This window comes from Planococcus citri, chromosome 3, assembly GCF_950023065.1.
Source record: "Planococcus citri chromosome 3, ihPlaCitr1.1, whole genome shotgun sequence".
Lineage (NCBI taxonomy): Eukaryota > Metazoa > Arthropoda > Insecta > Hemiptera > Pseudococcidae > Planococcus > Planococcus citri.
The window spans coordinates 43,604,628-43,617,834 of NC_088679.1; the positions used below are offsets into that span (position 1 = coordinate 43,604,628).

The 13,207-nt window shown below is 32.9% G+C and overlaps 1 protein-coding gene across 2 annotated transcripts in view; it reads right to left on the reverse strand.

Annotated features, from left to right (window-relative positions):
* Positions 1–835: 835 nt before the first annotated feature.
* The window catches only part of LOC135841224 (uncharacterized), a 37,957-nt gene continuing 25,585 nt past the window's right edge, over positions 836–13,207 (reverse strand). For both annotated transcript variants that reach the window (XM_065358077.1, XM_065358076.1), the window contains one exon: positions 836–3,141. In XM_065358077.1, coding sequence (XP_065214149.1) covers positions 1,538–3,109 — 1,572 coding nt within the window. In that variant the 5' untranslated portion in view covers positions 3,110–3,141 and the 3' untranslated portion in view covers positions 836–1,537. The remainder of the gene's footprint in view (positions 3,142–13,207) is intronic.

Genomic DNA, 13,207 nt, shown 5'->3' on the forward strand with positions numbered 1-13,207 from the left:
TTCATGAACACCTAAATAAAATAATAGCAAATTGAATTATTTTTTGACAACTTTTTTTTCATTTCGGGATCTTTCTTAAATTGATGATTGTAATTGCATACTTGACAAACAATGTGTTGTTTTGGCATACAAATTCTCAATTTCTCGAAAAAATTGCAGAAAATTTTTGAACGACTAAAATTTTGACAAAATGATTTTCTTGGATAAAGAATCACGTTTCTCAAGGAATTAATAAGGCCCTTTTGGGATATGAGTACCCAACATTTGTATTTTAAGGTACTATATTTTTTGAAAAAATTTCGAAAAATTTGATCGAGTTACGACAATTATGTAAATAGCACTAATAGCTAATTAGCTATTCTGAATTTTGAGGCGTACTTTCAAGTTTCTCATTATGAGTAGGTATTTTCCTGTTTTTTTCTTTTTAAAAAAAATTGCATTTAAAAAATACCTTTTTAGCTAGGTACCTTAGAGTGGGAAAATGGTCCTCAAAATATCAGGAAAATTGAAATACTTATTGGTAGAAATGTCGATTTTTAAAGTTCATTCAAAAATTTTGCCACATTTTGCAATTTAAAAAAAAAAAAAAAGCAGTTACTAAATATTAAAATATATTTACCTGTAGATTTCTTCAAACATTTTTAGCTATTAGGTACGAGTATGCAAAGTAAATAGTGGAAATCTTTTACCAAAAATTTGAAAACTTCAGCAATTTTGGAATTTGAAACCGCGTGTAAGACAACTTTTTGTCGAAGTTCGCCTGAAAAAGTCAAAAAACATCAAACCATTCCGCTACAGGTAGGAAACTACCTAGGTATAAATGAAGTTCTGGGCATCAAATTGAAAATTTTATTCATAGAATATTTATACAAGCACATATAAAAAAAATAAAGAAAAAAAGAAAAGGAAAATGAACGAATAGTCGTATCAATAAATTAAGTCTAGCTTGAAATAGAAAAAAAAAATTAAAGACACAAAATATACACAATATTACAGATACATTTTATCAATAAGGTAATGAGTACGTTAAAGAATATAATTCATTGAACTTTTTATAGAATTTCTAAGTATATATTTGTCATAGGTTGAACATCAGTCTTATCTTTTACTTATAAATATAAAATTGACAGGAAAAATGTGAACGGTTTTAGCGGGGAAAAATCTTTTAAGATTCACAAAAAAACAAAAAAATAATTGCAAATAAATATTCGATATGGAAAATGAAAAAAACAGGTATTTGTAATCATGCAGATGAAAAAAATAGCTGAATATAAAAACACAAAGTTGGTAATCTACATACATTATCATGCATTTTTATCACGATTTAATACATAGGTGTTCGCATCGATCAGATCGACTTATCCGTGAAAAAAGATGACATTTAAAAAATATATTCGATCAAATTATTGAAAGTATTGAAATTTAAAAATCGATTTAATATAGACTAGAAAAAATTTGCGATGTTTTTCGAGATTTGAAGTACGCGTAGGAGGAGAGAAAAATTGTACCGGCTGGACACAGGGTGGTTCTGTTTCACCTACTTATTATACCATTCAGTCTGGGTTGGAAAATGAGGATGAGATCGAATATAGTTCACGTCTCCAACGCCATAAATGGCGCTGGTTTCGGGGACTATTTGAATAAACTGGGGTTTAGATTTCCACGAGGTCCACCAGGTGCTCGGATAACGTCGATCCCAATACCTATAACCGGGGTTACTTTCGGCCAAAGCAACATCGTCATATTCGATGGGTACTTTTTGGGGTGGGAAACGTACATAGCCGCCTTTCGTTGGTGTTTCTGGGAAACGCACGAAAGCTGTTGATGATGGTTTTCGGTTCAACGAGAAGGTAGGTTTATTGGTAGGATAAATGTTGATAGGCAGTAAGCAGTCGTATTTGTTGTTCGAGTCACATTTTGGTTTCGTTCTTTCATTTTGGGGTAACTTTTGGAATATGTCGCTGGGTATATTAGTACTTTCGCCTTCTACGTCTTCGTTTTTATTTTTCAAGCTATTCACAATATGTACAGTGGGATTTTTAGGATTATTTACATCCGTTAAATTTATTTTACTGGCGGTGTAGCTGGCAAATGGCTTGAAATCAGCTAAACCACCGCTGCCGCTGTTAAACTGTTGTATTCGTTCGGCGTTCGCGTTCGAATTAACGACGCCTTTTAAAGGTACGACAGAATTATAATTCGGCGTTCTTCTTATAGTAACCTGCGTTGTGATCTCGGTAGCGTCGTCGTTGATTTTATCAAAATCCGCAAAATGACTAGCAACATTAAGGATGGACTCAGTAACCGTATCTTGGGTCGTTGAATCTGCCATCGTAACCTCGGTATTTACCGATTCAGTGTTATATTGATTGGCTTCCGTATCTTCTTGATAGTCGAGCCCGCCAAAGGTCGTCAGCTCCTGAGCATCGGTCGTTTCATCGGTCGTGTAGTCGATGAAATGAGTATTTTGTGAAATCGAACTCTCAGCAATCGTTGTACTCGGCACCGGCACAACGGTAGTTGATCTCGTAATCGTCGTACTGGTTGGAATTTCCACAGGTAATTTTTCTTTTTCAGTAGTCGTAGAGGTAGTCGTACTTGAAACCGTATCGTTCTGTGATTCTGAAGAATTTTTCGAATTAAACGGTATAGAGAGTTGGAACGGTCCTGTATTATCTGTATCTGCAGCGTTCGCCGAGACTCTAGTATTATTAATTTTTTCACCACCGCTATCGCTATTACTATCGTTTCTTTGGGATTGTCTTTTATTGAAGCCAAACTGCTGAGCGTTCATTTGTTGTTTGAGTTTCTGCAGCACAGCCTCCCACTGCGCGGCTTCGTTTAATCTCACGATCTCGACGCAGTTACCCATTGCATCCAATCTGTACCCTTCCGAACATCTACTAAAAGCTGGAGCAACGAACACCGACTTGGGAGTTATTCGGCGGGACAGAGGTGAGCTCTGTTGCGATGGTATTTCTTCGTTTTCGTTTAACAGCCAGTTTTGCCACAGATCGTTCGAATTTTCCAAAATACTGGCCGAGTTTACCAACGTACAAACGGACAGCAGACAAAGCAATATCATTAATCCGAATGTAGACATTCCCATAAATTCACGGCACACCGAACTGCGCCATTAGCCTGCAAAAAAGAAATGAGGAAAACGCCATTAATTTCTCACAATAATGCATTATTATATCGTAAAATATGTATCAATTCGTGATAGATTCGACAATCTTCGAGTACTTAAACACATTTTTTAATCAACCACATTAAATAAAACAATGCCAAAATCATGCTTATCAAATTCTATTCAATTAAATCGTGACTTATATCTTCTAATTTTAATCATGATGCGTGATGTGTAAAAATCGTGTGTTTTTCTTTTACAGAAAAACTTTGCCGGCGATAGCACGACTGGGTATTTTTCTTCTATCATTATTGTTCTTTAAAGCGATGCATCGAGTATAAAGTTAAGTGAACGAGGGGAAATGGGTATTCTCAGGAAGTAAATACAATAAAAGCGATTGAGCACAAATTAACCCATTTGTAGAAGGCCTTTTTAAACAAAACGTTTCCTTTACTTTTCTGAGATATGTTCTTCCTATCTAACATTTGTTTTTGATGTGTTTTTTTTTTCAAGTTCAGGTGCAGATAGATGAGATTTAGGTGGAAATTAGACGAATTTATCAGAAATAAGTAATGAAATTACGTTAAACTAAACAAAATTCAAACCTCGAGTCTAAACCTGATGCCAAAAACCTGTTCTTTTAATGAAGTAAAATCGAGAAAATATTTTTAGCATATTTCAATTTTTTCAAATTTTCACAATTTTTCCAAGTTTTAAAAAAACATTTCTACAGAATAAGAGTGAAAAATGTCAAGTACCTACCTACTTTATGGAATCCCCGAAAAGAAAAGAAAAATTCCTTTTTACGAGCTGATTGAAAGAAAAAATATGTAAATGTCTATACCGACCAACCTATATATTGTACATTTGATTTTTTTTTTGAATCTCAGGTTAAAAAAAAAAATAATGCAGGAAACTTCAGGGCCAAATTTCAAAGTACGAGTAGGTATTTTAAAAAGAATTATAAAAAAGTAAGCACGTTTTGTGATCATTCAATTTATTACTTCGGCAGTTGAAATTGTTTCGAAAACATCGATTTTGGGCTCATTTTCGAAACCTGGCGAAACCAAGCAAAACAATTCTAAATTCTGGAAACATCTAAATAGGTATTAAAAAAAATTTGGTCAGAACTCACTTCTCACCTTTTTCCAAAAAATGAATTTCAAAATTTCAAAAAATTGATAGTTTTACAATAATGAAAATGAGTTAAATTAGATGATAGGAATTTTTTCGCTCCCCTCCCTCTCAAAAATATTTAGATCATATTTTCACCTTCATTTCTGGGGGTAGAGGATAGGAAAAGGGATTCGTGAAGAACGTTATTTCTCATTTATGTACCTACCTACACCTAGTACCTACTACCTACCTATGTGGTTCAAAAAATACTGAAAAACACTATGATTATTTCTTTTAATCTTTTTGTGATTTAGGGCTTTAGTAGATAGGTATGAACCTTTGCTAGAATATCAAAAAATTCTCCAATTCTTCAACATTTCAACAATACATATTTAATTTTTTTTTTAAATTATTTTCACTCATTTTGAATCTAAAATATTATTACAGATCATCCGGGTGCTTCGACTTTGATGAAGTTAAGTCTTGCCTGATGATGAAAAGTTGTACTTTTTGAAAAGATCTTTGCAATAAAAAGCATTAAAAATAAGGAGAGAGTTTTTTCTTTTCCAATTATTGGACTCCTTAGTTTTGGTTCATCCTTTACCTACATAAGTATATTCAGCTTTGTTAAATCTGAAGTGAAATGTGAGCAGAGAGAAGACGTTTGTAACTCAATATGCCTATTGCCTATATTCAATATTCACGAATAAATTTGCTTCATTTTATTCGTTTTTTTTTCACTTTTCTAATCAAAGATGATTTTTTTCAATTTGTTGGCTAAAAGTTGCCAAAGTTAACTAGGTCCAAATTTTTAGATCACTCAAGTTCCAGTTCACCCTAAATATAAATTGTTTATTCTAATCCAAATATTTTTTCATCGCATTTTACAATCAAAAGAAAAAAATTATCTACCTCTTGAGAATAATTATAACTGTTAATCGTCCATACCAGTAATAATGTTATACATTTTACATCATAAAGATGAGTCATACGTGACCCACGTGGGGTCTTTTCCTAGTACACGTAGAAATATATAGGTAAGGCATATGCGATGCATTACTGTGAGAAACGCTTACCTTTTACCTATAGAGAAAAAGCTTTGAAGCGAATCCAGACGAATAATTTTGAATTAATTTCACATTGCTGCTCGCGAATTGTCTATGCAAGTAAATATTTATGGTAACGTTGCAGGTTGCACGCAAATGATTTAGTTTTATAGCGGTATCTCAAACAAATGATTAAAATTTTTTACGCCTAACTTACCGTAAGAGATGTTTTGAACATCGTGTTTTCTCACTTATATAAATTACATTACCACTGCCACTAGACGTAAATTCAATTACCAAGATTGTTTTCAGTTTGCCTAATCGTTTAATAATTGGATTAATTAGTTGTCAGTTAAATTACTAGTTTAATTAGGTATACCTAGTTGAATATGTACCTATTAAGATGAAAATTTACGTCAAATTAGGCATATTATGCGGTTATACATGTATGTGTATTACAGAGACAGACTTACTTATAGAGATACATACTATTACTATATTCCCTTTTTCTACCTGCATGTTGTAGGTACTTAATCTATCTGCCCGAGTAATGTGTAAGCGCAAGTATATACGGATAGGTAGTCGTGACTCATATTATACTTATACGCTATTCGTGTAACATACAAGTGTCGGTTAAGTTGAAATATATTCATGTTCAGGTGCAGTTGTTTGAAGCCACTGCTATGTGCAGTATATCTTTTGTTTAGGATATATTGTATTCATAATTCATTATACCGGGTTCGTGAAAAAATTAATCGACATTGGATGTAATTGGTGTGTAACAGCTGAGTTTCGTATGACCTACCTATACCAATACACTCTCGCAATCGTGTTTATAATTATTGAAAAATATTTTTTTCTTTTAGTCATCAACTCATTCTTGCATAGTTCATTGCGGAATTTTATACGTTTTATTTTTATTTCCTTCTTTTAAAAGCGTTAAAAGTAGAAATTGTATAAGAAACGTTTAAATTTGAACAATTACTCAATGGGATGGAAATTTATTTCGTCGTTAACTGCGATTTTGATAAAAGAAATTTAATGAAACACATTATACGTAAATAGTTTTTGGCGTATTTCAGTTTGGATGAATGGCTATAGTTTTAGGTATATTTCTTTTTTCTGAGTCACTAAGGAATTTGATTCGGTTTTACTGCGTTCACTGGCAGACATACCTCATTATAACCCCTCCGGTTGGATGATTTATCCCCCTAATGAAATATTTATCAGCCTACTCTCTGGTTAATTTTAAGCAATTCGTTTGTTATCCATTAACTTAATGAATTACGTACATATACCTACACCGCACGCTCGTGCAATGTGAATGAAAAGAGCCAGTAAACTTGCCTCAATCTCCTTTTTATGCATTTATTTTTGGGATTCAAAAAAAAAAAAAAATTGAACTTAAAAATGAGTGCGGTGGTTTACAAAAGAGAATTGGGAATTTTCCTACAAGTTTTCTTCTATGAAGACCTCCCTCTCCCCAAAACAACAGAAAAAATTAGAATTTCGTTTTCAAAAAAAAGTTTATTATGGAGAAGTTTCCTCTGAAAATGAAGGTTGCATATTTTCCAACATGAAATTTGCATACCTTACTCTCTTCAAAGAAAAATTGAAATCAAGTTTATTTTTCACTTTCTGTTCAAAAAATTAAAAAATCAAATAGAAGAAGAGTCAGAGAAATTGTTTCAAAAATTCTCTATTTGTGTGTCAAAATTTTCAGGAAAAATGGATGCAAAATCTCCTCTCCGAGAAAAGTCTTGAATCATGTAGGTATGTTTTTTGCTCAAGTTATTATTACTCAATGGTTGGAATTCCAAATTTAAAAAAGTCTGACAAAATATCATTAAGTTCATTTTTGTCTTCCAATTTCTTAAAAGTCAGACTTTATATCTAAAAGTCTACCTTTTTCAATTTGATTATAAATTTCAGAAATTGGTCAAGCATTTTTTACAGTCTCATAATGTCGAGAATTCGTCAAATTTTTCCAAGTTCTCAGAAGTCAGACAAAATTTAGGATATTTATTTTTAAAATTTTCAAATTTTTGAAAGTCATACAAAAATATTATTAAGAATTTGAAGGACATTTTAAAAAAGAAAAATTTGAAAGTCTGACATAATAATAAACTATCCAAATATCACAAATATAATTTATTGTTTTTCCAAGTTTTTAAAAGTCTGACGTAATGTCAAGAATTCATCACGCTGTTCCCCATATTTTCAAAACTCATCTTGGATTTTTTTTTCAAATACTTCAAAAGTCAGCGTGATGCGGATTAGGGTTACATCGATCAGCGCGACGTCGACCAGCGTTATTCGAATTTTGGAGACCCCCGGCGCAAAAACATATCTATGTCAAAAACTCTCCCTCCCCTTCTAAAAAGCGTTTGAAAAATTTCATTTATTCAATTTTTAAAATTTGTTTCATCTCTGAAGGCTTTGTACAGAAAAGTCAACGTTGTTCAAGAGGCCAAACGATTTTTTTCTTGAAAAGAAGTTATTTAGAGTGATTAACACAGTACCTAATTGCAAATTGTTGAAAAATGTATCATTTAATTTTCTGAATTTTTCAGCAGTGGGGAAGGGGCTTCTGTACAGAAAAGACAGAATTACTCATGAGATTTGCCGTTTTCAATTTTCAATTTTGGAAGGCTCTGTGTATAGGGAATTTAACCATTTGAAACAAAAAATTGGTAAAGTTACTTCACGAGGAATATGAAAGTGCTTCTATTATTGTTGATGTCATCAATCCATGCTTCATTTTCAAATTCTCTGAAATTATCATTATATCACTTGAAGACAGGAATATAGGATTTCGTGTCATAAATTCATTCGAAAGGTGCGTAATGATGTATAGGTATAGGTAGGTCGATTTTTGAAAGTGATTCTTGGAGAGATAAAATGGCAATTTTAACAACTACCTAACTATATTTTATTTAATCAACAGTGGTTCTAACGGAAGGGATATGCGAAATTTCAAAAGCTATAACATTGATACCTACTTATTGTTGGCACCTTCTTCCTACTCGTACAATTATTGATCTCTACAAATCTGCCGATTCCAAAGAAAAAACCTATCCATCGAGTCAAGAGTCAATCATCATTTTTTCTCAGTAGGTACATTATTCATTACATCCTTCAAAATCCTTCGTAGAAACGTCTTGTTGCAGTGTATTATTATTTTCTTCGTTCGGATTCGTCGATCGAATCGAGAGATATGCATTTAAAAAGTTACCTACTTCGATGGCATAAAAGCTACAAATACATCATTCTAAAATCGACACCGAATTTCTCCGCTTGACTCGAATAAATTCTGAATATACAAACCGCAATCCGGCAATCGAGATATGAATTTCATACGGAACGATAAGGAGTCACATATGAGAAAAGGGCAAGCGAAGAGAGGAGGAAATCCCGCATCTTACGTAATACATGGCCGAGCTCGACATCGCATCGTAGCCGTTTAGTTAGATCCGTGTACATGAATTGTTTGTGCAAGGTCCAAGCCCAAGTGTATACGTACTCGTACAGCTACAGCTGCATCTGGTATTGGTATTCTCGCAGCACTGGGGACCCCCGCTTATCTCGGCGTTTTCTATCATCCGGTGATAAATTTGTTAAGACACTTTCACTAATTAATATTATAAACAAAATAGACCTACATTCGTTAGGTATAGGTATAGGCAAAGCGCATTCAAATGAGCCAGAGCCATTGTTACATAATACGTGTCATAACGTCGTATTTATTGTCCTAATGATCCATGTCTCACCTAGTTACTTTTGTTTATTTGCTCGCCGAAGGTGCTGTTTATTCTTTGCGCATTGCTCTTTATACACAGCCTACCACTAGCACGTGAACCATATACCATATACCTAGCCACCGTGTTTATCTACCTCATAAACGAAAGTAAACTTCAATTTCTGATTTTTTTGTCTCTTTTAGCAAACAGGTGTTCGGTGTTCTTTTTTCCACCGAAGTACGCAGCAGCATTTGTCACGGCATGCATCGTTAAATAGAAAAAAAAATACTCATCGTGCAAAACTTCGATGAGAAATTCTAGGTCAAGTCGGCGAACAGCCAAACATCAGCAATTCGGCATCAGCTCATTAACAAACCAAATAAAATATGTACTTAATTTAACCCGAAGAGGAAGAATATAATGATGCGGTTACAAATTTAAGGTTCAAGGTTCACAAATACTAAAATGCGAATCGAAGTACTTTTTTTTTTTTACTTTTTGAACATAAACCGTGTACTCTCGCTGAGTTCAGCGATTTGTTAACGGTGTCATTTTCACTGAAGGATTATTTCATCTTGTGAAATCATCTAGAAAACTTGGTAAAAAAATCGCGTCTAGTCGACCGTAAATTAGTGGAAAAGAAAGAAAAACTCATTAAAACAGACTAAGGAATTTTTAAAACCAAAAATTACCTGTGCAGATGTACATCTCATGATGTGACGATAAGAATTCGGCTATAGGTATAGATGGATTGTGATTTGGTTTTAACCCTTTCATTTGTATTTATATCACCTGCTTGTTTAGACACTTGTGACAAAACGTCTCATTTCACGGTGCACTTATTGTGAAAAATGAAATACCTAATGATAAATAAAAGATGGGTTGATGGGTATGTGGGTACCATATAGTTTTGTCTTTTTTCCAACCAAAAGACAGCATGGCATTAAATGCTGTGGTAATTACCTATAGTAAGGCCTGTTCAGAGAAAATCTGAGCCCTGGGAAAAAATGAGCGATTCTCCAATTTTTGGCCGTCATTTAAATCCATAACTTCATTTTTACTAAGGGTTTATCATTTTGTCTGCGGGCCCCTATCCTTACTGGAGTGGGTCATCTTTTGACTTTTTTTTGGGAGAAATTGGATGGGGGATCCAATAAGAAGTTGTAGCTTATGAAGTAAGAACCCCGTTTTTGATTTTTTTTTTCAGCTTTCTAAGGATTTTGCATGACTTATACAAAAACAAAAACGGACAGAAGGTCTTGAACCTATTCAAAAACTGTGTTCTCACTTCTAATAAAATTTTTATTTAGAAAAAAACTTTTTTTTTGATTTTTAATGTAAATTTTAACATTTGAAACCTTTGGTATATAAAAAATTGATAAGGTAGAGTGGGGTAATTGCAAAAACGGGATAATTGCAAAATTGTGACCTCATGCAAAAAAATATCAATTTTTTGGTTGTGCCAACTAAGGGGTGTCGAAGCGACAACCTTTACCGACATATATTTACCTGGTCACAACTCGCGAGGTTCAACTTGTCGCTCCGTAGCAAACATTTTTATCAAAGCATGTTGAAATTACTCATAAGTAAAGTGAGAGGTGTTTTTTTTAAAAAATGCATGTGAAATAGAAAAAACTGTCGATTTATCTGGAATTTTCACGATTTAGGGTCATGAAGGATCAAAGTTTAAGGTAAGGTATATCGCAATTTGAAATTTTTTTTATTTTGACCATAAATTGCGTTTTTGCATCTACCCCAGAAAAAATTGACTCGGGGTAATTGCAAAAACGATTTTTTTTTCATTTTTGCATTTACCACAAATATTTTTTTGCCCTAAATAACTTGAAAATGGTTCGAAATTACAAAAAAAAAATAAACTTCCACGGTCACATGATGAGTTACACATTAAAGAAGTGATCAACATTTTTACTGAATTTAAAATTATTGCTCCTTTTTAATGTTTTACTAATATATTTGGCGAAAAATGTATTTCTATGACGAGTTTTTTACATAAAAAACATCAGAAATGATCAATAGTTGATTTTTTGTTCATTTTAGCGAGTTTTTAAAAAAATAATTTTTCAACATTTTTTCACTCCCCTAAAAATTTTTTTGGGAAGTGGAAAAGTTATCGAATTTTTAACCGAATTAAGACCACGAATACATCAAAAGTTAGCAAATGACACGTAGAATACACTGAGTGTGTTGAAAATGCAAAAAAATAAAAAAATGAAAGAATATCACCCACTTTTGCACTTACCCCAACATGGGGTAAATGCAAAAGTCGATTTTCAAATTTTCAAATTGCAATTTTCTCCACGATTTGTGGAACAAATATAGAGAACCCCCTGAAGTATAAGTGGTACAAATTTCAGCTTCATCCGTGCAATAGTCTTCTCACAGCGTCCTCTCAAAGTGTCACTAATCAAAAAGTGCGTTGCAGTTACCCCATTCTACCTTTAGTTCAAGTTTCCCTGCAATCTTTTGAAATCACCTTACATCGCGTAATTAATTGACATAAAAACTTGAAACAGCAAAAATTCCTTATTTTTTTGAAATTTTATAGATTTTTATTCAAATAAATTGGATTTTAACAAAAGAAAATGAAAAAAAAATCAAATTTTGTAATTTGATCATCTCTTTACGAAAACGATTTTGAAACACAATAGGTAAATGAATATGTATGAAGGTACCTACCAAAGAATTCAATTGAAAGGCTGCTTTAAAAAACAACACCGCAATCCATAAATTATCAACGTTACTTTGAGAGAGAGAGAAGGGGAAGAGTGATTTTTTGATTCATCATGTCAAAAATGGACTTCAAAATGCAATAGTCGGTACCTACGTAGATAAAATATGACTGAAATGAGCGATTCCTATATTTTCTTTGTAAAAAAATTAAAATATAATTTTCATCACTCATGTCAAAAATGATCTTCAAAATGCGTCGGTAGTTCATCGCTCATGGCCAAAATAGAAAATTTTTTGAGTTGTAGCCACCGACTCATATAGATTTTTTTTCAAAATAAGGCCTCATAATATGTAAAATGAGAATATAAATCTCGATCAAAGTTTCAAATGTGTTTTATTGATTCATTCCTTAATGACCTTTGCAACAGAACTTTTAAGCAGGATTTTTTCGAGAAAGTAGAAAATGTGATAACCTATGTAGTTACACAGTTTTTCATCTTTCTTTTTCTCGATTTTTTTCTCAAGTCTTGGGAAACTGAAAATGCTGTTATCAGATTCCGCATTTCTTCACTTTTCGCTTTTTCAATTTTTTTTCGACCTTGAACATCCTGTAGGTCTAAAACAGTTGGTTAGGTAATCATAATTTGGCCGAGTCCCTGATAGAAAATTATTACCACTTTGCCTTTCTATTTTCCTCGCTGGTATTAAAATTGTGACTCGTAAAACAAAATTGTTTGTACTCGTAGGTACATATCTACTTGAAATATGACTGGAAACAACTTTGGTTTTTTCGAATATGAGTGGAATTGACGACTTGGTGATTTTGTGATGAAAATAGGAACACTATTTAGCCACTACAACGGCCATTAAGGGTAAGGTGCTCTAATGTCGACCACATTTTTTCTTTTGGCTGCCAATCAAACACGTTTTGAGATAGAAATCTCCCCCGCCACATACCAAAAGCTCATCGACATAAATAAAATGTGAAAGTTTCTATGAAAGTTTTTCTTCAACAACTCAAAATTGCATTTTCAAATTTTTGGGTCCTAATTCCGACCACCCCAAAATTGAAAAATAAATGTGTAAAAAAAAGTATAAAATCGATTTATTTGTGAGTAATTAAAATAATTTTCATAACTTTATCATTCATTCAAGCAATAGCTATCTAGACATACTGATTTTTTCGAGAGCATTCCGAGTGTTTTTTTTCCAAAATGATCCTACTTTGAGAGACCACCGTTTCACAGCAGGGGCAGGTGAAAACTGGAAATTTTTTGGGGCCATTTCCACTCCCAATCTTCAACATAATATTTCAATTTTTAGCAAAATCAAAGACTGCGTAAATTTTTCAGATCCACCCTAATAGGTAGGCATAGGTATAATGTGATTTATTTGTAATTTAGGAGAAAAATGGGGTGGTCGACATTAGAGCACTTTGAAAAATAAAAATTTTTTGAGAAATTTTTCGCAACTCAACTTCGTCA